This window comes from Lynx rufus, unplaced genomic scaffold, assembly GCF_022079265.1.
Source record: "Lynx rufus isolate CCGP_SWC_20201006 ecotype Redwood Valley unplaced genomic scaffold, mLynRuf1.p SCAF_2, whole genome shotgun sequence".
Lineage (NCBI taxonomy): Eukaryota > Metazoa > Chordata > Mammalia > Carnivora > Felidae > Lynx > Lynx rufus.
Window position 1 is genome coordinate 26,926,612 of NW_025814834.1, and position 26,182 is coordinate 26,952,793.

The 26,182-nt window shown below is 37.3% G+C and overlaps 1 protein-coding gene across 23 annotated transcripts in view; it reads right to left on the bottom strand.

Annotated features, from left to right (window-relative positions):
* Positions 1 to 10,959: 10,959 nt before the first annotated feature.
* Positions 10,960 to 26,182, bottom strand: part of MAP2 (microtubule associated protein 2) — a 73,677-nt gene continuing 58,454 nt past the window's right edge. For 19 of the 23 annotated variants that reach the window (XM_047084397.1, XM_047084389.1, XM_047084386.1 and 16 more), the window contains 3 exons: positions 15,645 to 15,726; positions 11,402 to 11,514; positions 10,960 to 11,175 (listed from right to left, as the gene is read on the bottom strand). In XM_047084397.1, the coding sequence (XP_046940353.1) occupies positions 10,960 to 11,175; positions 11,402 to 11,514; positions 15,645 to 15,726 (411 nt within the window). Of the gene's footprint in view, positions 11,176 to 11,401; positions 11,515 to 15,644; positions 15,727 to 17,700; positions 17,794 to 26,182 lie in introns of all 23 variants that reach the window. The other 4 variants (XM_047084395.1, XM_047084390.1, XM_047084374.1 and 1 more) reach the window with 1 other exon arrangement.

The window sequence follows — 26,182 nt, forward strand, 5'->3', positions numbered from 1 at the left end:
GAAGAAATCAAAGAGAAAATAAATACATGGAGACAAATTAAAAGAAAACACAAGGGCCCAAAAGCTCTGGGGTGTAGTAAAAACAGTACTAAGATGGAAATTTATAGTAATAAAGGCTTATCTCAAGAAACAAGGAAAATCTCAATCAATCTGACTTTATACCTAAAGAAACTGGAACAAGAAGAACAAAGACCAAAGTTAGTAGAAGGAAGGAAATAATATCGAAGCAGAAATAAATAATATAGATTCTAAAAGAATAGAAAAGATCAATAAAACCAATAAAAATTGAATAAAAAAGAATAAAAATTGATAAATCTTCAGCAAGATTCATGAAGAAAAAAAAAAGACACAAAATCAGAAATGAAAGAGAAGTAACAACTGACACTACAGAAATACAGACTATAACAGAATACCACACAAAAAAATGTATGCCAGCAAATTAAACACCCTAGAAGAAAGGGATAAATTCCTAGGAATATCTAATTTTCCAAAAATGAAATAAGAGCAATAGAAAATCTGAACAGAGCAATTAATAGTAAACAAAATTGAACTGGTAATCAAAAACTCCCAACAAACAAATTCCAGGACGAAATGGACTCATAAATGAATTCTACCATACATTTACAAGAGTCAGTCCCTATTTTCCACAAACTATTACAAAAGCAGAAGAGGAATGAAAGCTTCCAAATATATCCTATGAGGCCAGCATTGCTTTGACACCAAAACCAGATAAAAGACACTACAAAAGAGGAACACTAGAGGCTAATATCTCTGATGAATATAGATGCAAAAATCCTCAACAAAATATTAGCAAACTGCTTTCAACTATACACTAAAAGGATAATTCACCGTGATCAAGTGGAATTTATTCTGAGGATGCAAGAATGGTTCAAAATTTTCAAATCAATCAGTGTGATATACAACATCAACAAAATGAAGAATACAAATCATATGATCATCTCAATAGATGGAGAGAAAGCATTTGACAAAATTCAAAATCCATTCATGATAAAAGCTCTCAACAAAGTGGGTTTAGAGGGAACATAGTTCAAAATCATAAAGGCCATATGCAAAACCCCACAGATAACATCACACTCCATGGTGAAAAACAGAGCTTTTCTTCTAAGGTCAAGGATGTCAACTCTTACCATTTTTATTCAATAGAGTATTGAAAAGTCCTAGCCACAGCAGACAAAAAAAAAAAAAAAAAAAAGCATCCAAATTGGTAAGGACGAAGTTAAACTGTTGCTATGTGCAGATGATATGATATTATACATAGAAAACCTCAAAGACTCCACCAAAAAGCTATTAGAATAATAAGTGAATTCAGCAAAGTTGCAGGAGCCAAAATTAATACACAGAAATCAGTTGCATTTCTATACACTAATAACAAAGTAGCAGAAAATGAAATTAAGAAAACATTCCATTTACAATTGCACCAAAAACAATAAGATAACTAGGAATAAACCTAACCAAAAAGATGAAAGACTTGTATTCTGAAAACTATAAAACACTGATGAAAAAATTGAAGATGACACAAACAAATGGAAAGGTATTCCATTCTCATGGATAGGGAGAATTAATGTTAAAATGTCCATACTACACAACGCAATTTACAGATTCAATGCAATCCCTATTAAAATACCAGCAGCATTTTTCACAGAACTAGAATAATCCTACTATTGGTAGGAAACCACAAAAGACTCTAAATAGCCAAAGCATTCTTGAGAAAAGAAGATCAAAGCTGGAGATAACACAATTCAAAATTTCAAGATATACTGTAGAGTTGTAGTAAAACAGTATGGTACTGGCACAAAAAGAGAGACACAGATCAATGGAACGGAATAGAGAGCTCAAAAATAAACCCATGCTTATATGGTCAATTAATCTATGACAAAAAATGCAAGAATATACAATGGGGAAAAGGCAGTGTCTTTAACAAATCGTGCTGGGAAAACTATAGGCAGCTACATGCAAAAGAGTGATATTAGACTACTTTCTTATGCCTACACAAAAGTAAACTGACAATGGAATAGAACCTAAATGTGAGATCTGAAACCATAAAATTCCTAGAAGAAAACACAGGCGGTAAGTTCTTTGAAGTTGGCTATCACAACATTTTTCTGAATATGCCTCCTAAAGCAAAGTTAAACGTCTGAGACTACACCAAAATAAAAGCCTCTTGCACAGACAAGGAAACCATCAACAAAACAAAAAAGCAGTCTACTGAATGGAAGAAGATATTTGCAAATTGTATATCCAATAAGGGGTTAATGTTCCAATATATAAAGAACTTTTACAATTCAATGCCAAAAAAATAAATAACCCAGTGAAAAATGGGCATTTTCCAAAGAAGACATAGAGATGGCCAACAGACACATGAAAACGTGCTCAACATCACTCATCATCAAGAAAATACAAATTAAAACCACAATGAGATACTACTTTACACCTGTCAGAATGACTAGATTCAAAAAGAAAAGAATGAATAAGTGTTGTGAGGATGTAGAGAGAAAGGGACCCTCACGTACTGCTGGTAGGAATGCAATTTGGTGACTCCACTATGAAAAACAGTATAGGGATTTTTCAAAAAATGAAAAATAGAAATACCACTACTGTGTATTTACCCCCCAAAACCGAAAACACTAACTCAAAAAGAAATATGCTCATCTATGCACATTGTAGCATTACTTACAATGGCGAAGATATGGAAGCAATCCAAGTGTTCACAGTCCATTGATAGATGAATGGATAAAGAAGCAGCACACACACACAATGGAATATTACTCAGCCACAAAAAAGGATGAGATCTTTCCATTTGCAACAACATGGACGGAACAAGAGGGCATTAAGTAAAAGAAGTCAGACAGGGAGAAACAAATCCCATACGATTTCACTTATATCTGGAATCTATAAAACAAATGAATAAACAGAAAGCAGAAACAGACCCATAAGTATAGAGAACAAATTGATGGTTGCCAGAGGGTGGGGAGATGGGCAAAATGAGTGAAGGGAAGTGAGAGATACAGGCTTTCGGTTATGGAACAAGTCATGGGGATAAAAGGTAGAGCATGGTATAATCAATGTATAATCAATGGTAGTGTAATAGTGTTATATGGTAACAAATGATAGCTATACTTGTGGTGAGTACAGCACAATGTATAGACTTCTCAAGTCAGTATGTTGTATGCCTAAAACTAATGTAACATTGTACATAAGCTATAATTCAATTTAAAAAAAAGAAAAAATTGCGGTTTACATAATGACATTGTTTATGAGATGTAATCCTCCTTCCTTATTTGCTGAATTAACAGCAAATACATGACCATTTTTCTAGCTCCTATAATGCTCAGAGTTTTACATAATGTATATTTGGCATCTTTGTTATTGACTGTCATGAAAATTGCTGATTAGAATATTTAAAGAGATCAAAGCTAATCTATTAGACCAGATGAGACATCTTGGGCTGCTTGGGTTCAAATGCTGGCTCTGCCCATTAAGTTTTAAACAACCTTCCTACGCTCAGTTTTCTGATCTGTGAGATGGGGACGCTGATGATTACCAGTACTCATAGGAGTTAACATGTTTGTAAAGGAGTCTTCAAGACAGTCACTAAATATTTATAAAATCATTATCTATGCCAACTCCAATTGGGCTTTTCATGGGTTTTAGGCAAAGGTGAATTTCAACAGGAACCATAAAACGGCTTCTTTTCCTTAGGCATTGTTAACTGCACATTGCCCCATGGGGCCTATCTATTGCCCATAATCTTCTTCTGTTGTTGGCTTCAGGAAACCCATTACCTCCTCAGTGCCTTTTGCGCTTCTCTATACCCTGTTAAGAGTTAAAGTCCTATGGTGACTATAGTTCCTACAAGCAACCATATGAGGGAAGTTCTGGGTGGAATGAAGACTGGTAGCAGATGACCATAGTGTGGTTACTGATCACCTGCTATTTGACAATGCCAGAAAAGGCACTGTCTCCCCTGTGGGCTTCCAGTCTTCCTCTGACTTGGAGGAGAGGGGCAATGCAGGGACAAGGGTGGGCAAGTGATGGCTGTGGCTGGCTGGCAGGCTGCTAGATGCCAGCATAGACCATCTGGGCTTCCTGGAACACCTGGTAATGCACAGGCCAGTCCTCCAGAGCCCGCTGAGGGGATCAGAGCCACTGGTGATCCCTAAAAGGCAGGACTTTTGTGGGGACTGGGACAGATCTTGGAGGCTCTTGGTTGTATAAGGCACTGATTGACCTTACAGGTGTTAGAACTGGATGAGATCTGTGGAGGCTGGAGGAATAGACCTGGGGGGCCAAAGAGGGGCATTGGTAAGGAGAAGCTTGGGCAGCAAGACTTTCAATATTCTCATTATTTATTCAAGTGAATAAGGGGTCTGTTGGCTGAAGATCAGCCCCGGGTTTAAGACCATGTCACTTGCTTCCCCAGGTTAGAACATCTTTCCAACCATGTCTTTTTTCTACTTCCAAAAGTTATCGACAAGTACTCTATAAGTTCAGGCCTACTAAGTAAGAGGATAGCTTTTGTCATTGCTCACTTGATAATGAGATTTTTATCTATCATAGGGTGGGGAAACAAGCAAACAAACTCCACTATATTTTTCTTTTTCCTTTATATTAATGATAAATACAGGTGGGAAAAGAATTTTAAATGTGTTTATCATGGGTATGAAAATTACCAATTGTTACTGTTAAATAAATGTACTACTTAAAGATTTCTTTTCTTCTTTGTTGAGATAGGGCAAAAGTTGATTAAATATTGGTTCCCCAGGCTCCCAGTGGATTCTGATCTGACCTATTCAACCTGACCCTTCCCACTCCCACTTTAGGATTAGGGGTTTATTTTTTTGGGTTTTTGCTTCACAGGATGAGGAAATACTTAGGAGGGAGAGAAAAATAAGTGGGTCTAAACCTGAGGTTACAAACTAAGTCTGTAGGGTCTAGCACCTACGGTAATGAGTGAATGTGAATAAGTGGTCTGAGAGTACTAACTGGCTAGGGTTGGCATTATGGCCAAGTGCAAGGAACAAACCCATATCATCATTCACGAACCAGCTCCAGCCAATTGATATCATGAATGGAGGCCCAATGTTGCCAAATTTTTTAACTTTTGAAAGATCCAAATCTAAGAGTGTGGGTCTGGGGGGTGGCGTGTGAACTTCCTTGGGCTTGAAAACACTGTGCGGGCCAAACAAAGCACATCTGGAGGCCACAGGTCTATTACCTCAACCAGGCCCGAGGCAGGAGATTTTAATGGAATTTGAAGGATTAGAAGTGGGAACAGCTGTGGTATATTGGTGATAAAAGGCAGGAGAGAAAAAAAATAAGGCTTTTTGGAGCGTGTCTGTGATGTTTCTTTGACACACTCAAGAAAACCTAGTAAAGGACAGTGGTTTGAAACAATTTTAGGTTGCTGGACTGTGTACTTTGACAGGGACAACATCCTATCCCTGAATTACTTCAGTCAATGTTCTAGAAGTACCATATCATAAAAGAGGAACAGTTTTTCTCTATATAAGCTAGAGGGTTATTTTGTAACCCTACATTATATGTGAGTTACTTATCTCTTCTCAAGACAAGTAAAATCTTTGCCTTGTTAATAAAAAAAGAAAATTAAGACTTTATTGTGATTAGTGCTACCAAATAAACGTCTAAATCCTGTGTAAAGACTTACTTGAAGGACAACAAGGATAATAAAAAAAAACACTATTAAAGAGAAAGTCCAGTGATGTTGGCTATATTGGACAAGATCTGCATTACTAGTAAAGAAAGATGGAATGGAAGGTGATAACTCCATTGGTAGATGTAGGTTTTAGCCAAGCTAGAATGGCAAGTCTGGAAAACTTCTAATACGACACTTCTTCCACCAGTCACAAGTTTCTACCACTTGTGATAGAATTATCTAGACTCTTTGATATTAGACTTGGTGATATTATCTCATGTAGTCTTAGGAGTAATTCTTACCTGTTAGGGGGCTGCAGGGGAGCTCTTTCCCCTTGGACTAGAAGAGGTGAATGCTTCTCATCTTTAACATGCAGACTGGTTCACCTAGGGAAATGCTGGAAGTTGGCATGGGGGTGGAGCCTGTGAATTTGCATGTCTAACCAGGTCCCAGGTGATGCCTGAGCACAATTTCAGTAGCAAGAAGATAAAGGATTGACTAAAGATAGTGAAAAGGGCATATGGACCCACACGAAGTCCACATTAGGACCTGCACAGAATCAATTCCTCTTTTTTCTAGCGGTAGAACCCGACTTTACTTAGGACAGAACATTTAATTAGAAGGGAATATTTCCTCTTCACGATTAGTTTATGTAGTCCAGATAAGACCACTTCTTCCTTTGCTCTCTTCCTACCCCAGCCACCTGGGATAGAGTTAATCATGTGACCCAACCATGGGCAATCAGCAGAAGTAAGCAGGTGACCCAAAGTTAAATGATTTTCAGACCTGGGACCTTGGCTAATGCTAGTGGGAAGGAGGCTTTCTTTAGTGGGTTGTAAAACCTGGAGCTTCCAGTGACCATCATGAAAGGTCAATAAAGCCAACACAGAAGAAGCAGAGCTAAGATTTAGAAAAAGAAAGATTCCTAATGACATCTTTTTTTTTTTATATGAAGTTTATTGACAAATTGGTTTCCATACAACACCCAGTGCTCATCCCAAAAGGTGCCCTCCTCAATACCCATCACCCACCCGCCCCTCCCTCCCACCCCCCATCAACCCTCAGTTTGTTCTCAGTTTTTAACAGTCTCTTATGCTTTGGCTCTCTCCCACTCTAACGTCCTTTTTTTTTTTTTTTTTCCTTCCCCTCCCCCATGGGTTCCTGTTAAGTTTCTCAGGATCCACATAAGAGTGAAACCACAATGGAATACTACGTGGCAATGAGAAAAAATGAAATATGGCCTTTTGTAGCAACGTGGATGGAACTGGAGAGTGTGATGCTAAGTGAAATAAGCCATACAGAGAAAGACAGATACCTAATGACATCTTTTGAATGCCTGGATCCATCCATGCCTGAGGCTTGAATTGTTGGTCACTTAAGTCAATTTGATCTGTGCTTCTGTCACTTAAAACAGATAGCATCCTGCTAAATACAGTAGTAGATGAAGCCTGGTACACAGTAGGAATTAGGGAGATAATTGTAGCCTTCTCAGCATAATTTTTCCTTGATTGAACTGAGCACTGTGTGTGCATGTGTGTATAATGTTTTTTTCCAGAGAAGAAACAATCTGAAACTATAAGTTAGGTGACAAGCAATTTTATTTTGCAAAACAATCACTATACAGCAACAAATACATTTGCAAATTTTGATTGAAAAACATGAACTAACTACAACCAGCCATTGAAGAAATGCCTTTCTATGGTAACAGGCTCTAGAATTATCAGAAGAAAGAAACCCCCCAGAGATTTGTAGCGGCATGTTGGAACCTTGGAATCCCAGCATACAGAGTATACTTTGTGTTGATTTTTTTTTCTTTTTGCTAAAGTTGAAGTAGATTTTCATGATTGACATTTTCTAAGTTTAAAAATAAGCTATTTCCTGCAGAGGGACTTGGCCTCAACCTACACACCCAGGCTAAAAATCCTAGGTGTAAAAACACAAACATCAGTGTTGATTTTAGCACATCAATCTTGGAAGGAATGCCTAAAGTTTGTCTTTCCAAGTCATGAATGTATTTTTGTTTTTTGGGTACTTAGACCATGAATAGTTTATTTTCCTCATTTTTGTGGCATGAAAAATAGGAGAAAAAGTGTAATTGTAGCAATGTCACAATCAACCACATTGAGATGATTTAACAATATCGACATGATGTTATATTTTGATGATTCTATTTCCTGCTGTATTACTATATGAATGTGTGGAGAAGACCAGCTACCGTCAGCAGATTCTTCCATTTAACAGTGTTCTCTCTTCAGCCTTCTTTAGCCAAACCTAGTTGGTGTTACACAGGTGTCTTGCTTGTGGGTGGGATTTCAGCCTATCACCCTGCTGGAACTCAGCAGGAGAATCCAGAGAGAGTTGGTTCCTAAATGAACATGGCCTTTGAAACTCATCAGGAACTTGGATCTTCCCTGCGTCATTATGAAGTACCCAATTATTGGTTGCAGGTGACCCAAGAGAGTGAGTTCATTGGAGAAGCTGGCCTTTTAACTCTTCACAGCTCTGGATTACTTATGTATCCTTAAACAGGTTCTCAAAGGCTAAAGCCAGAGAGAAACTGGCATTAGTAGATCTAGAATTGGAACTATGAAGCTTTAATTTCTAGATCAGCGTATGGGTATCCCCACAAGAGTGGTGTTCAAAAAGCTTAATTTGTGTCGTTAATCTTGAGAGTGAAGGCAAGATAGGTTCCACCCCCTCTTCCCATAAGAAGACATTTAGCCTGTGTGTTTCCCTCTTCCATTGGTACAAATTATCAGTTTCTTTTTGTTAACATTGTAAGGAATCACATTTCCATACAAAGGAAGGGCATTTATTCATTATAATTTTGCTGTGATTTGAAATAAACATTTGTTTTAATGCCAAATCTAAGTTAAATTTAGTGCTTTATATAATCTTTATTTGGGGCAAGTATTTGTAGGAAATGGAATTTTAATATGTAAAGCATAATTACTTATTCTTAAGTTTTACAAAAAATTTAAACCAGGTTGATAAAAAAATGCTTATTTTGTGGGTTAAGACTGTCCTAACCAACTGTTAACTTCTTTCCAGAGAACTTTAATCACTATCTAACACTATCAAACATGTAAGAAAGTACCATAAGTCTCCATATAACTATTCTTTCTTCCATTATTTTCTGGTGCATTTCAAGGGAAGCTGATGAATAAAATGCTCAGGTTGGTCAAATCCACATCACAGCACTTACTAGACAGAAAATAGATATATCCATGGTCATACTGAGCAGTTTCTGATTTTTTGACTGTCGTATAAAATAACTGATTTATATTTTCAGACATGTTTGCCTATGTAAAGCCTCCTTGTTGAGAACGAATGATATGATTTTGCTCCTAGAGTTTTTTTGATGGGAGTCACATTGGTTGCAATATCCAGTGGTCACAAAATGGCAGTACCTGTGTCTCTCTGTCTTTGTATCCCTTGGCTGTGTTCTTAGATACTACTATACTTCCTCATTGCTACATCCATGCTCATCATTTCCTCCTTTACATTCAGGAATTGGCTTACGGAGATCAAACACCTATCAGACCATTTGCCTTTGACTGTTCATATCCAACCTACCAGCCCCGAGCAAGAAAAAACAGAGATAAAATACATAAGAGCATCCACCCAGACTGGTAACTCATTGCATATTCAGGCCATTGACTATCAATTGCTTATTCACAAGTCTAAAATGAATGATTTGTGAGAGGAATTAATTCATTTGTGATTTCTAGATTCAATATTAAGCCAGACCAGCATTACCTTTTGATAAGTAATAGTCATATAGTGTTCCTTTACAGAGGGCAATGTTGGAAGTCCTGAAAAGACTGATTTAGATATCTGTATCTCAAATGTTTTGTAGCTATACCTTCTCAAAATACTGTATTTGTCCTTTCTGATCAAGGGATCTTTACTTTGGGTAAGAAAGCCAAATGTTTTCTATCAGGTAATTTAATTAGCAGTAACTTTTTGGAGGAGTGGGGCAACATGTCCCAAACTCCCTCTGTGAGTTTCAACTTTAGCAAATGGAAAAAAAAAAAAAAAAGAAAGAAATCCTAAGAAGTCTGTTTTGTGAATGATTACAGGAATAAAACCCAAACTATTCCATAATTCAAAATGAGATAAATCCATAATCTTAAACCAATAATCTGTAAACCCTTTCAATGTATAACTGGACCCACCCCCACAAACTCCATGTTGGTAAAAGCAAAGAAAAAAAAAATTTTCCTAGCATCACGGGAGAGACTTGTATCTGGCACTAAAACAGGGTTACAGCTCTGAGTTGTTACAGGAAGCAACTTCATGCTAAAACTTTTTGTTCTTTTTTAAAGTATTTTTTTTTTTTGAGTAGGGAAAGAACCCTGCTAACATCTACTTTCACATACCTAAAATTGCAACACCAAAGGGTGCAGGAGACACAGATACTGTGAATAAGGAAGTATAATATTCAAGTATATGAGGAAGTATCACAAATGGCCACAGAGAAATATATATATATTTATATCTATAATACTGTATCAAACAGATGGAAAGGGAGTGTGAAACTGGTAGTGTGGACACAAATCTAGCTGATCAACTGACATTCTAATCAGACACGAGCCCATCCTAATGAAAGTGCTTCATTCCTAAGAGATGCACTTTTATACCACTTCCTCAACCACAGATCAAATGCTTCGTAACTATTTTTAATTAGTTAAATAATTTATTGGATTGACTTATACTCTGATATAATTATCCAGGTCCCAAATGTTAATAACTTAACTGAATCTTTCTTCCCATTTATACAAAATAACACTTAAAAAAAAAAAAACAACAACTTATTTCTTACATGCTCTTTCCTTCCTGCAATCAGACTCCTTGATTTAATTTAACCTGTAATAAGTTAAAATGGGCAGCTTTTATCTTTTCACCCAGCAACAGAATAGTGAAATGAGCAGCTTGGATTTCAACAAGGCCTTTCAGAATGTATGGATAGCCTTCAGGCACATGAAAGGTAAAAATGCAAGTTTTAAAATAATAATACTCCATGCAAAACAGAGCAGAGCAAAAATAATTGTCCAACTGTACTCATGTAAAGCCAGTGTCTTCCTGTTGCAAATGGAAATCAAGTCAATTTCTGCATATACTATTCATTGTTTTTTTTATAAAATTGTAACAATTACTACAGTTTGGGAATGAGATTATTTATTTTATGGTTTGTAAAGAATGAATATAACACCTGCTCAGAGCCCACGCCTGCCAAGAGCTCATGCCTAAATATTATTACTTCAACGCTAAATGAGAAATATTCACAAGCCCTGCTTAGCGAGTGCAGCAGTGACATCCTCGGCCAAAGTGGCAAGCTGAGGGGATTCGAGCAGGTTGATGCTTCCAGAGGAGGAGACATTGCTGAGTCGTCGGGGGGACGCCACACTGGATCTGCCTGGGGACTGCGTGATGATCTCAGCTCCGTGGTCCACACGGGCCTTAGCATGCTCTCTGAAGTTCAGCTTTTGACTGTCAATCTGTTCAAGACAAACATCAGTCCTTGTTAACTCAAGCATCTTAAATGGCCCCAGACCTCCCATCGTGTCTCAGAGCTGATGTCAATGTCACTTCTGTTCAGCTCTGCCATCTCTACTTCCTCTATGCCCAGGTTTTCCATCTGGGACCCATTTTGATAAGGAGTATTTCAGAAGGATTAAAACAAAACAAAATAAGACAGGCTCGGCTCGCGACCTTGTTTCTTACCTTGACATTACCACCTCCAGGTACATGGTGAGCATTGTCGAGTGAGCCAACTTTAGCTTGGGCCTTTTCTTTGAAATCCAGTTTTACACTCTCAATCTTCACACGCCCACCACCTGTGAGAGGACAAAGCTTTTAAATGCCTTGCTACCATGACATCTTCTATTTGTGGTGACTATTTCCCTAAAATGATTTCAGTAGATAGACCATCACAAAGCACAAACTTCATTTACTATTCTTTTGACCACGGATGTGATGGGGATTTTTTTAGAATTCCAGTCCATACCATTATTCCCATACCACCCAAGGTAATGACATCTTTATTTTGTACCATTATATGGCCTGCTCTACATATTAATATCTTTTTCCTCTAAGCCAAAGTGAAGGCTGATTTCTAGATAAGTTTCCAATGCACTTATCTATTTTGAAACTTATCCCCTCTGCTCTTTACTTTTCAACTAATAAATTCTTCTTAATAATCTACCTCTGTCTAACCTAAAATATACGAGGGGCATTTCCTTATCTATACAACAAAAACTCTAAAAATAACACAATGAAAATATCTCCTTTCACCCTTTCTAAAACATGGAACATCCAATCTCTTATCCTTAAGGGTGCAAATTAAATTGAAATGAAGATCTTCTTTAATGTTCTTCATGGTAATAGGTCACTTTTCCAAAAAACTATAGGTTAGGAATGGTGCACATACGGGTCATATATTCATTTGTAAAATTTCAACACTGAGAGCTTGATTGATGAAATTCGAGCTGGAAACTAAGTGGTTTATAACTAGAGAGTTTTGAGAGTGTCCCGTTATCATTAGCAGATGGAGTAATAGGAGGAGAACATGAAGAGATCCCATTCTTACACAGATGCCATAGGACCAATCTTACACTCATTTTGATCTGATAATGGGGATACAGTTTGGACCATGCCATTTCCCTAAATGCTAGTCTTAAATTTGAGGATCTACTGATAGATGAGAGTGCCAACATGCCACCTTTTAGAGTGATGCCCCTATCTCTGCATGCCTTTTCCATCTTGCAAATGCAAGGAGTTCAAGCCCAGTTGGTATCCATTGTCCTTTAGTCTGAATTAGACTCCTTTACCTCTCCACCTAAGATTTGCTTTCACTTTGATTAGTAATTTGGTTTTGGCTCTACTATTATTGCATCTGTCTTAGGATTTTGACTTGGGAGAAACATGGAAAAGGTTTTTCAATTTTGGACTCTTGATGCTTATTTATCTCTCAAGGTCAGCAAAGAAAGGTCTGTTAAGTCTTCCCAGACTTAGACCTTGCAGTATTTTTCTCATATGATACCTGGACATTTACAATGACACCCAACTACCTGGGAAAGTGCCCCTTGAAATTAAATGGTGTGATTAGATTACATTTTGAAGATATATCCATTCGTTCTTCTGAAGGTTTAGGATGTGCATGATGTTATTTAGCTCATGCTTACAGGAGACATGTAGTTGTCCCTCCCTCAAAATATGTATTATTGCAATAAATTTTATTCTTCCAACATTTCACCTGGCCATGTGGGTCTCACTTGTTAGTTGTGATGGGATTAGTGTGATTTATAAAACATACTTATCTTGATTAGAGCATAGAGGATGTTGAATTCTCTAGATGAGATCCACTTTCTTGGGACCTTTCTATTATTTTTTGGTAGCCTTTAATAGAAGTGGCCTTTTCAAGCTCTCTTTTATGATTCTATGTTGTGTCAACATAACTGTGTTAATTTTTTTGTTGAATTCTATTTTACGACAGAAAAAAAAATGTAAGGTTGACCCCAAATATATTCAGGAAAGGAAGCTCAAGAAGTCTGTTTTTGTGAAAATCCTACTAGAAACTTTTATATAACTATTAGAGAAGCCCATTTGAATTCATGGATCTATCCCCTTGGTCCTGAAGAATCCTGGCACCCACGAGGAGCCGTGATTGTGAAGGACTATAATCTTTATCAGGCCTCATACATCCTAAAGTTGAGCTTCCAGGTATTGAGTTGTTGCCTTTATTTTCTCTGTACATATTCCACATTCCAAAGTAACTTTGTGAAAAGCTTGCTGTTGTCAAGGATCATAGTGTTAACACTTCTTTATGAATTTAGTCATCTGCTGCAGTTCTTAGAAAAGTAAGATCCAGATTTAGAAATAGGTGGGAGTCTATGACAATAGTCTTTTATGACCAGTAAATCTTACATAGACTATTTCCTTAACTGTGTAACATTTTTCTGTGCATCAAGAGTCTGGTTGAATTTGGCTAATGGAATACTTACTGTCTAAAATAAAGAATTCAAAATTTTATTTTGCATTCTGGAAGAAAATAGGTGGTATGGCCAAATACTTGTCATGTTGACACAGCAGTAGAGTCAACTAAGTGTTTGTAAGCTTGAGGTACAGACAGAATTGTGATGATATGCAGTATGACACCATGTCCCTGCTGCCTCAGGAATGAAAGAGAAGCTAATTCCAGGGTTACAGTTCTGAAATTAGTATTGGACATTATTGGGGATAATCTACAAAAAGACATGACCACTGACTGACCTGAGAGCTGGACCCGGGCACTTAGAGACTTCTCGTTCCCTACCCTGTCCTGGGAATGTGGGTTCTGCTTGCCTTTCCTGCTTCCAGAGGCTGCTCGAAGGACATAGCTCTGTGATAACGATGTGGTGTTGAGAGCTACACTGTAAACATGACTAAACCCAGTTAAGGCCTCTTTATAAGCTTCTAAGATTTGGCAAGTAGGTGTTGGGATCCACCTTGCTGCTGCCCAAGACAAACCTCATATGTAAATTCCCTTTCCTTATTAAAATTGCCACTGCCAACCTGGAGTGGCCTGCCTCTTTCTTCAGTTTCTTCCTGCCTTCTGAGTACAGGGGCCAATTTCAGATTATACCAGGGAAGCTCCCAAGAGGGTCGTGAACCAACAGAGATTCCATATATGTATTTTCTAACTCCTTGATTTACTTTATGAACACACCTTCTCAAAGTGAAGCCTGACCCCTAGACATGTTTCCAATGCATTTATTCATCTTGAAACTTATCCTATCTACATTTGGTTTTCAACTAATTTTCAATTAGTACATTGCTAATAATCTTCTCTTGGTCACAAATCTTATTGGACTCAATTGTTGTTGTTGACAATTGTTGTTGTCGTTGTTCTTTTTCTTTTTAAATAGGCTTCATGCTCAGCGTGGAGCCCAATGCAGGGCTTGTACTCATGACCCTGTGATCAAGATCTGAGCTGAGATCAAGAGTCGGTGCTTAACCAACTGAACTACCCAGGTGCCCTGGGGCTCGCAGTTCTTATCCCTCGTTTCTGATAACATTTGAGATAATGAACGGTAATAACCTATTACTTGGTTTAATTAAGTTATCAGGCATACTAACATCGTGTCCTTCTATAATTCAATGGTATATACTGTGTCAAAACATTCTTAAGAAAATTATAAATTTGACAGTTGTCCACTATTTACATAGGCATGCAGGTAGAATTTAACAAAAATATGTGATAATGATACTCAGAATAAAAAATGACTCATAATATGTTAGATTTACATTTTAAAGATGAAATAATTCCCAGCAAGTATGAATATAAGTTCTATTTTAGACCACTAGTCCCATAGGATATTCTAGAAAAACGAGAGGTCAATGGTTAAATGAATTGGGATGAGCACTGCATCAAGCAATGGATCCATTAAGCACTGCATTCTGCTGAGGGTTCGTAATGCTTGTTGACCTACTATAGGATCTGAGAAATTCAGCAGATAAACACATTTCATCAGCTTTGCTTAAGCACAAACCCTATTTCACATAATGTAGAAAAAACGTTTTCATGAAAAATCTTTGGAAATGCTAATTTCAGCTCATGTAATTATGTATGAATACATGGCCCACGGTATTTTATGGACTATATATTTTATTTTATTTTTTTTTTTTTTGGACTATATATTTTAAAAGAACTCCAGTGTGCAGGTTGAGAACGTAGAGATAAATGCATTTTATATATCTTTTGATTTTGAACTTGTCCTATGATATGTGGCCTCTTTGTGATATTGAAGTTTATCTGTCCAAATGAAGATGGCTTGAAGTTTCTAGCTTAAGTTTCTATTAATAAAAGCATGAATTTTCAGGATTTTGAGACATTTTTCCAATTAGGTATTTCATAACAAAAATTTTGCTTGTCAATTTCTTAAACACAATTTAGTATTTCTCTAACTACTAAGAAGAATTTATTTACCTGGCCTGTGGCGGATGTTCTTCAGAGAGCCACATTTGGATGTCACATGGCTTAGGTCTATCTTCTTGGTAACAATCTGTACCTGTATGAGCCACATAAAATATGCTTAAAATGGTTGGGACATAGACAAGCTCCCAAGCTCATATGCAAAACCCACAAACATATCCAAGCTCACAACACCCAACAACACAGAAACCCAAACTGAAGTACATACACACACACAGGAAAACATAACCTCCCAATATCCTCCCACGTTTGATTGGGGAGAAGGACTAAAGTGAAAGAAAATCCTAGGATAGAAGATTTTATTAGTAGAAAACAGATCATGCCACAAGAGGATAGCAACACCTGGATTAATAGGGCAAGCTTCCACTCAGAGAATGAAACCACACGGTGTTAAACCTTCCCATAAGCAAAAAGCCAAGTGAAGAGATGAATTATTTTTTTTAAAAGTGATTTTTACATAAAAGTGACCACCATTGCTCATAGATATAAGAAGACCACCACTGCTTTAAGATACAAGAAGAAAGCTGTAACCATGCTTTTCTAAAATACTATTGTCATGTCTTGGCTAATGGAATTTTTCTCATACACCAAATTATAAGATGGTATTAACATTTTTTCTTGTATTTTATTGAAATTATTTCCTCTCCCCGTGTTAGAAACAGTGCTTTTCCAAATGTGGGCTGTTGTCCATTTGCATTAGATGTACATGGGATTACTGAATTGGACACTGTGGAAATGAGGCCATGGAATCTGCATATTTGAACAAGTGATTCTTCTCTAGAGGAAAGTTTAAGACTATTGTTTTGGAGGTTGGAAGCTCCCCTAATTTCTTTAAGATGGTTAGTTATCTCATTTATCCTTTGCCACTTAGCTGTTTGGACCAGCAGGCCCTGCAGTAGAGGATAGGGGTCACCCTTTGATACCCTCCAGTTATTTCCCAGGACCGAGACTGTTTCTGTGAAAGTATCGCATGGTTTGCACTTACAGTCAGGACACAGGAAGGAGGGCAACGTGTCAATGTAAATACTGATCCTGAGGCTTAGCTCAGCACCCTTAAAGGAGCCCAGCAAACCTTGTTATGGACTTCCTATGACAGTGATATTTTCATGCTCAGTGGGACTAGTTCAAGCAAGAGGTGACAGTTCCTGGTAGAAGGCAGTTGTTTGTCCCCTTTCACTGCTTGACTCCATCTCTGCCCAGCTGAGGAGCAAGGAGCCAAGAGTTATTAAACAGGTGAGAAATCTGGACTTTACACTGTAAATTACTTAAGTCACAGATGGCCAGGTTCTGAAGTTTTAGGTGACAGGATCTGTAGAACAGACAGTCAGCCTGGCTCACCTCTTTTATTATTCTTATTTTGTGAAGAATCATGCTGACTATATATACCTTGGGTTTGCCTCTGCCTCAACTACATTTTAGAAACATGGATTCATCTTTCCCTTCCTCTCAAAGGACATTATTTCCACTCAATTCAAGGCACAGAAAACATAATCCCGTCAAGACAAAATTTATATTGGGACTTTGAATGACACATGAACTGTGTTTCATTAGTTTTGCATTATTACAAATGATATCCTAACTCTCATGAATAGCGATGGACAAAAGACTGTCATAACACACTTTAGGTACTTTCAAGTGTATCAGCCTTTGCTTCAAGAGTAATTTAAATGGAACTATAAATGTGTGTGTGCCCAGCTGACTTCTGTTGGGGAGTAGAGACAGCATGAGGAAATACCTTGAAGCCAAAGGCCAGCAAACAAAATTGGCAAGTGAGGTGGGTTTGCCATCCCCCTGAAAACCACTGTGCAGTCCATTAAGGTTTTATTCCTCAATTCAAAGAAAGAAATTTGTTGATGACCTTACAGGGAAGGATGGGAAGTCCACCAGCAAAAATGCAAGGGTGACCAGCTCCCCGACCAGGGCACACGTGGAGCAGCAACAAGAAGGGGGGGGTGTGTATTGTGAGGAAGGCAGGAAAAGAGACAGTGTGCTGGCTGTGCAGATGGCTCCAAACAATCAGGACAGCTTTCTGATAGAAGCTTCTACTTACATTTCCGCCCCCAGCAGAATGTTTGATGTTATCCTTGGAACCACATCTGGACTGAACCTTGCTAAAATCGATCTTCTTGTTTAAAATCCTAACCTAAAAGGAATTGGAGGTAACTTCACCGTGCATTTTTCTTTCAGTATGCTGGGTATAGGGAGCCAGAATGGATCAGTGCCAAGGAGGCTCCAAACTTCCTTCCACCTACATAATCATTTAAGAGAAAAAAAAACTAACACTGGAACTGAAGAACAGATCTATCATATAAATATGAGCCCCTATTCTCCTGAATCCCCAAGGGCCAAATGCTCAAGAACTTTAGATATCCAAGTTGTAGGCAGGTGTAATCTGGAAATGATGAGAAGAATAGAAAAATAAAAATTGGGTCATCTGTGATGGGGAGGCTCCTGATACTGTGGACAATGCTGGGACTCAGGTCTACTCTATGAAAGGCCCAATAGTGTAATTCAGTGTAGTAGATGCCCTACCCCCTTAAATCCTACAGTGTCAGCCATCGTAATTATAAATTACCTGGTACATTTGACTTTTTATTGGTTGACATAGCACAGGTGAGGTTCATGACTGGTTGGGCTGAATGCCATAGATGAGGGTTCTTATGCATCCAGTGGACGTACCCTTGCTTTCCCAAGGGGGTCAACAAGGAGGCTCAGGGCCTCCTCTGCTGAAAGGGCTTCACTACTGCCTTGCAGGTTTGGTTCAGTGGTCTTCTGAGAGGCCTCTCTCTGACAGCTGCTCATAAACAGCCATAAACCTTGGATGATTGGTGTGGAAGCATTCTTTCCATTTTTAGAAGGAAGCAAACCAAGGACCATTAGTTAGCTGACTTATACTAGGTCATGTAAAGGTAGTCCAGGCCTTCATTAGGTCCAAAAGGTTTGAGGTTAGGCGTTTTATTTCTATTTTCAGAAAGTTCAGTATTCATCTTAAGGACAATAGCAAATCTAGATCTGGACAGACATTACTCTAGTGTAATGTAATGTGTAAAGTAATAGCTCTTGTGACTTCTTTCATGTGTCTTAAATTTTGCATGTTTTGGAGGGCACATGAATAACGTAAGCAGGGAAAGAAAGGTTTATTTTTGTTGTTTGTTTTTTTGATTTTTACTTTGGCTACTTCTACTACTCTGCCGGTGTCCCTTTAATAGCTAAAGAGAAATTATGTTTTCAATGCTTTAGGGGACAGTTTGTCCTCTTATTATAAAAAGCTAAATAAATATATCCTAGATATACAGCCCTCTCCAAGAGTGGTATCACATCTCTTGGTATTTGCAAAACAGAGTAAAAAATTCAAGTTGACATTGAGTACTATTTTTAACTAGACAAAGCTTAAATTGCAGTGCCTGCCTACCACTGACAAGAGAGCTTGTCCCTTACAGGGAAATATCATTGACAGCTCTCACCGGCTGCCCAAGGAAAGGGCCTCTTGCCAAAATCTGAATTCAGAAAACATGATGACTGGGCCACTCTTTAGGGCATGATAAAAATTCCAATTTAAAAAGAAGGGGGTAATATCACAGAGTCTGTACCTAACAATAAGTGTAGTTGTATGCTAGGAATTTCACATAAAATGGAGACACAAATAACTTTGTCAACAAGGGCCATTACACCTCAAGCCTCACAGATAAATTATTTGTAGAAAGCAAATCATTTTATTATTTCAAATAACAATACTTTTAATTATCCTCCATGAGTATCTAATTATTTTGTCAATGAAACAGAATTCATCTAAGCCATTTTTCCTAATCCTTGTGGATGTACAGGGTCTCATATTCCATTTGCAAATTTTAATTTAGAGATCATTAGAATACAAATCAAGTGACTCATTACCAAGTGATCAAAGCCAAATGTTAAATCTGATTCACTTGTTGCAAAAATGGAAATTCCAATTTTAGTTGCATGAATCTGTTTGACTCTAACATTTAATCAACTGGCAATTTTTATGATTTCTAAAACAAATGATTCAAACCTAAAGGGGGCACATTGCTAGCATTATTTAAAGACACTTTAAATCTTAAAATCCTAAAACTTAAAGGCTGACTTCTGTCGATTTTCCTCAGATTTTCTAGAGAATCATAGATTTTCTAGTGAAACAACCAGGGGTCTTTTTTGACGGTTGACTTTCCCAACCTATGTCTTTTCAATTCTTAAGATGAAGCAGACCTTTGACATGCATTAATAGCATGTTCTTTACATATTTCCCTATTTGTAATAGTTTCAGAGTATATTGTTTTTGCTAAACAAATAAGGCAGAATATGACATTCACCATTTTGCTTGATGGTTGAATAGACAGAAACAAAATCACTTTGGGCACTAGATGCTTGATGCTCAGTAAAGTTGTGCTCTAGGTTGACAACTTGCACCCACCTAGTCCATGTGATGCACATTTATGCTTTAACAAAATCACAAAATACTTCATGGCAAAGAACTCTGGGATCATTTACAAATAATTAACACCTTAGAGAGTTAATTCCACAAATATCAGCAGTCCTCAGAAATCATTCCACAAAATAGAAAAATAGATAGCTGCTGTGAAGGAGAAAGCTTTATTCCAGATTCGTGCTCTTTTTCTAAATCAGAGACTCAAATTTTAACTCTCTGTGCTCTATGGATGGGTCTAAATAAAAATGACTTTTTTGGGTAAGGAATTTCCATGGAGCTTTTGTTTTCCTATATATCAAGGGAAAATTATTTTGACATTTCAGAGATGGTCTAGAAAAAATATAACAAACTTCTATTTGATGAACTAATTTTCTATATTCATGATACGGAGGAAAAAATATTTGAATAATCATTATACAAGGTTAACTCTAAAGCACATTTTATCTTTTTTGTCAATTTCTTTCAGTCAAAATTTTTACCTGCACTATTAATGCAAAATGGAGTCATTTGAAAGAGTAGCAATCTTTCCTTCTGTGTACTTTATAGTGGAAGGGAAACGTATTATTTCAATGAACTGAATCATCTTCCTAAAGCTCTGCCTTACTCAAAATTCTCCCAAAGTCTATTTTCTATTAGATGCATCAAAAATTCTTAGGTAGGCCATCAGGTTCTCCAAATTCTGATTTTTGAGCCTGCTTCTCAAAATTTTACATTTTGGCCAGACAGTGTTGCATTCCATACTTTAAGGCCCTTGTTTACGTTTTGAAGTTTATTCCCATGCTTTCTTTATGTTATCTCTCGCTAGAATGCCTCATTCCAAGTTGAGTCTGGAACTCGTCATTCTTCAAGGATCAGCCCATCAGTCCCTCTCATGGGATCAGTCCATCAGTCCCTCTCAAGGGAGGCTGGCAAAAAAGGATTTCAGTCTCAGGAACAAAGGTTGGAGACTTGCTTGCATTCACTGTTGACTTTTCATTTACATAAGAGTCATATAAGAAAGAGTTAAAAAGAATAGACTAATGTAATTGAATAATTAATCAGAATTATTTTATTTTACTTTTTACTAATTCTATCTTCCTCCACCACATTAGGGAAGAACAGTGTAGTGACTTTCTGGATATTCCTGGTGCGACTCTAGTTGGATTTTATAATGATGGTTCAGTTGAAATGATATGCCACTGTACTCTCTCTGCATGGAAGTTTGAATGCTCCTTTAGAGAAATACACTTCTTTTTCTCCCCAAATGAGGTTGCTTTAAGAAGGACCAGAAGACAAAACGTAGGATATGTCTGAAGGCAAGAACAAATTTCTTTTTACCAGAGCTTCATTGGAAATATGAAACGTGTAAAATGAAAGAAAATATAATCCTGGTTTATGGTTTTTAGTAAAACGATTTATAAACCAGAGGCATTAATCACCATGTCAACTTGAATTTCTTAAGCAATGGTGTTTTGATCTTTTTTTTTAAATTTGACACACTCTGATGCTGGTTTCTTTTTTTTTTTTTTCTTCAACGTTTATTTATTTCTGGGACAGAGAGAGACAGAGCATGAACGGGGGAGGGGCAGAGAGAGAGGGAGACACAGAATCGGAAACAGGCTCCAGGCTCTGAGCCATCAGCCCAGAGCCCGACGCGGGGCTCGAACTCACAGACGGCGAGATCGTGACCTGGCTGAAGTCGGACGCTCAACCGACTGCGCCACCCAGGCGCCCCTGATGCTGGTTTCTTTATCAAAAGATCCACATGCAGCTCAAGATAGCAAGATATGGAGATTAACTGGGAGTTCAAAAGTTTGGATTCTCTTCTTGGCTCTCCTACATGATAGTGCTAGACCCTACAGACAACCTCTAGCTAGGTATGATCCTTAATTGCTGTATCACTTCTTTATTCCTCCATCTAACGTTGTCTTAGAAAGAATACTTTTTTTTTTTCTTTTGAACAGGTAGTGGCCAGTGACACTCAACTGATTTCCCTTCAACTTTCCAGGAGATTAAGCTTTTCCCTTGGCTTTACATGATTTCTCAGGAGTGCTTAAAAATAAAGCCTTTCCTTGGCCTTGCATTAGAAAAACACTTTCTCTCCCTCTTTCTCTCTCAAAAGTATTTCCCATTTTATAGCATTCAATTTTAATGAAAACTATTTATCGAGCCTATTTAGGGTCCTGCAGTATCATGTATTAAAACAAAAGGGGCTCCTGGGTGACTCAGTCAGTTAAGCATCGGACTCAGTTTTGGCTCAGGTCATGATCTCATGGTCATGAGTTTGAGCCTCATGTGGAGCTCTGTGCTGACCATGGAGCCTGCTGTGACTCTCTCTCTCTCTTCCTCTCTCTCTGCCTCTCCCGCCTCTCAAAATAAAGAAATAAACACTTAAAAAAATGACAACCTCAGGTATCTCTGAAGAATAAAAGTTCTCTGGAACAGATGATGTTTTACAAAGACTCTTTTGTTAACAACCATGTACTCAGATTAAAATGCATATAGACTTTATAGTCTATTTCAAAATTTTTTTTATTTATTGAATTGCAAGGTCTCTTTTCTTTTTAATTTACACAGAGAGAGAGACAGAGTGCAAGCAGGAGAGAGGAGCAGAGGGAGAGAAAGAAGAGAATCTTAAGTAGGCTCCATGCTCAGCACGGAACCCGACTTGGGGCTTGATCCCACGACTCTGGGATCATGACCTGAGCAGAAATCCAGAGCCGTTTATTCAACCCACTGAGCCACCCAGACGCCCCTCTATTTCAAACTTTAACTCTGCCTATACTGACCTATAACTTCTTCAGAATTTGATGTATCAATTATAAGCAATAAATAGAGTGCACATGTAAATAGAAATAACAGTTTATATCAAAACCTACAACTCCACAGAGCTCTAAAGGAAAAGGATACATTGGAGGGGCCCATCAAGATGCCAGCCCAATTTTTCTATGCAGGCTATGCCACACAGCAAAAAACAGAACCACATCAAAAACCCTGAATAAGCAAATAATGCTGAAAAATTTGTAAAGAAATGGTTGGTGGAACAGACACTGAGTTTAGGCATTAACCTCATGGTTGAACACTGGCACTACATTTTTTTTGTTCAGTTTAAATTTGTAAGAAATTTAAGGAATAGTGGACCAAGTGTAAAGGCAGTAAGTTTTTTTTTTTTAATCTTTTTAATGTTTATTTATTTTCGAGAGAGAGAGGCAGACTACAAGCGGGGAAGGGGTAGAGAGAGAGAGAGGGAGAGACAGAATTGGAAGCTGTCATTTCCACTGAGCCACCCAGGCACCCCAAGGCAGGAAGTTTTAAAGGGTTTATTTAGGGGGTGCCTGGGTAGCTCAGTAAGTTAAGCATCCAACTTCAGCTCAAGTCATGGTCTTGCAGTTTGTGAGTTTGAGCCCCACATCAGGCTCTGTGCTGACATCTCAGAGCCTGGAGCCTGCTTAGATTCTTTGTTTCCCTCTCTCTCTGCCCCTCCCCCACTCACACTCTGTCTCTCTCTCAAAAAATGAATAAACATTAAAAAAATTTTAATTTAGTTCAGTTGTTTGAAAATAATATGAGATTCAAGGTTGTTCCTATGTCCTTGCTTGGCATGTAAATAAATAGCAAACATAAAAAGGACTCTATAGGCCTCAACTTGTAATGATTTTTATCATAGTTTTTAAATTATTAATATTTATGAAGCATAGCTCCAAAATTTTTCATTAACCTACAAAAGACACTTGAATTATAGTTATAAAATTTCTCTTGCATAAAGACAGGGTCCATGATATTAAGGAGCTTTTGCTTTGAGAAAATGTTGACTTTCAAACACATACACACACACACACACACACACACACCCTTGTCAGTATAATATAATGCATATTCAGTGAATAGTTTTTCTTCATGCTGGATTGACAGTATTTTAAAGCTTATGGGGTATTTTATTGCTTTTCTTATTTAGCACTTATTTATAGCCCAATGAGATGGAAAGAAATGGCTTGGAAAGAACTTTAAATTATTACATAAGGGCAAGACAGCTAGGGGAAGATAGGAAATGAAAAAAAAAAGCCACTTCTTTTCTGCCTAGATTGTAGAGACCATGTCTCTTTCCATTTGTCATAGAGTACCCATCAGGGTCTTAATAAATGTTTGATGAAATAATACCCAATGAGAATGAGTAATAAATCTAAATAAATTTTAATTCTCTTTTAATTTATAAACCTTATAATTTTATTAATTTACTTATATGTTAATAGCACTCAGTAGACCTTTCACAATGGTGGCCATCATAATTTGACAGAATGAGAAAAAAACCCTCTTTCAGTATAATTTATTACTTGCCTCCAGCATTAATTCCATTTTCTCCTTGAGTATGAAACTAAAAGTAACTTATTCAAATTACACGTGAAAGGCCCAAAAAGTTTTCTAATTCCTAAAACTTTATAAGAAAATCTAAAAAAGGTTCCTGTCCACATTTCCCTCATCCATTCCCTCCTTCCTCCCTCTCTCCCAATTACATTTCAGAAGCACTGATTGCTTTACTCAAGTTCAGCTTGCCCTTTGTGGCACATACTTAAGGAATTTGTTAGAATAGCTAAGTGAATATTCTTAATGAGTTGTAATGCAAAAATACTATCAATCTCTTAAGTAGAACCATGAATTTGAGAGTTTAAAGTGACCTCACCATCTGCTTAAATGAAATGGTATGACATTAAGATGGTACAAATACATTAATGGCACTACAAAAAGAAGTATATTTTGTTGTTTCTATTGTCTTTTTAAAAAAGTTCACTTATTGATTTTGAGAGGGAGAGAGTGTGTGACTGGGGGAGGGGGCAGAGAAAGAGGGAGAGAGAGAATCCCAAGCAGGCTCTGGGCCGAGCCTCACGCGGGGTTCAAGTCTCATGAACCGTGAGATCATGACCTGAGCCGAAATCAAGAGTTGGATGTTTAACCAACTGAGGCACCCAGGTGCTCCTCTAAATAAGTTTTTTTAAAAAGATGCTAGGGCAACACTGACTGGGAAGGTAATAGATTGACACATTCTACAAGATTCTGTATATAAAAGAGAAGTACTGTTCTTTTTTTTAACAGGTGTGACTTGCTCGAAGATGCCACCATCTTTAGCGCAGCTGACCTGAAAATGACTGACTGTTCCATGAACGAAGGAGAAGTATGTAATCCACAAGGTAATCAGTCAAATCCATAGACATGTCCTTGCAGAGATCATGATCTAGCTAACCATCATATCCAAAAAGCTATAAAATAAAATAGTTTTTGTGAAGTCACCCCATCAGTAACTTTCAACTATGACAAGGGTACAAAAATTGTTCTTTGTATAGTGATCTTCATAAAGCTTTTGGAGAAAAAAACGAGAAACTTGTTAAAGCATGTAAAAGTATTCCACGTAAATCAAAGTACCTATAAAAAAGCTGATCCATTGATAGGAAGGGTAAAAAGTACCATTCACTGCATTCTTGCCTAAATTTTTTATGCCATGCATTTAGAGAAACTGTTTATTTTCCTACTTCTGTTTAAATCAAGCAGCTGTGTTCTTAAAAAGCTAACACTATTGATTGTAAAATCTAGATTTAGATTTCATGTAGAATAGGGAGCTAACTACATTGAAATAGTTTCAAGTTAATACACTAAGATAGTCTTACCTGAGCCTCGAGTTAAATTAACCAAGGTCACAATGTACAGTGAATCTAGGATTGGGTATGTTCTTTCCAGCAGAATGAATTTGTGTTTTAGCTGAAAAGATTAATATTATTGCTTTCTGTAAAGCTCCTCACATCTTCAGCTAGTTTATCTATTCCATTATGCATTGATTTGCTTCACTGAACTGAGCCACAGAGCTAAGCCTCTCTTCCAATATAAAATTGGACTTTTAACAGAAGCGATAATAAATGTAAGCACACAACCTATACATACGGAAGGGCAATAAATGCTCAGATTCAGGCAAATAATAAAGCTTCCCAACTTGAAAGTTGTTGGGTTCCCAAGACATATATATTTTTTATTACATATTTCCCCTCCCATTTCTTAATGATTATACAAACTTTAAAACAGCAATAATATAGCTTTTAAAATGAAATCATTGGCATACAGTCTA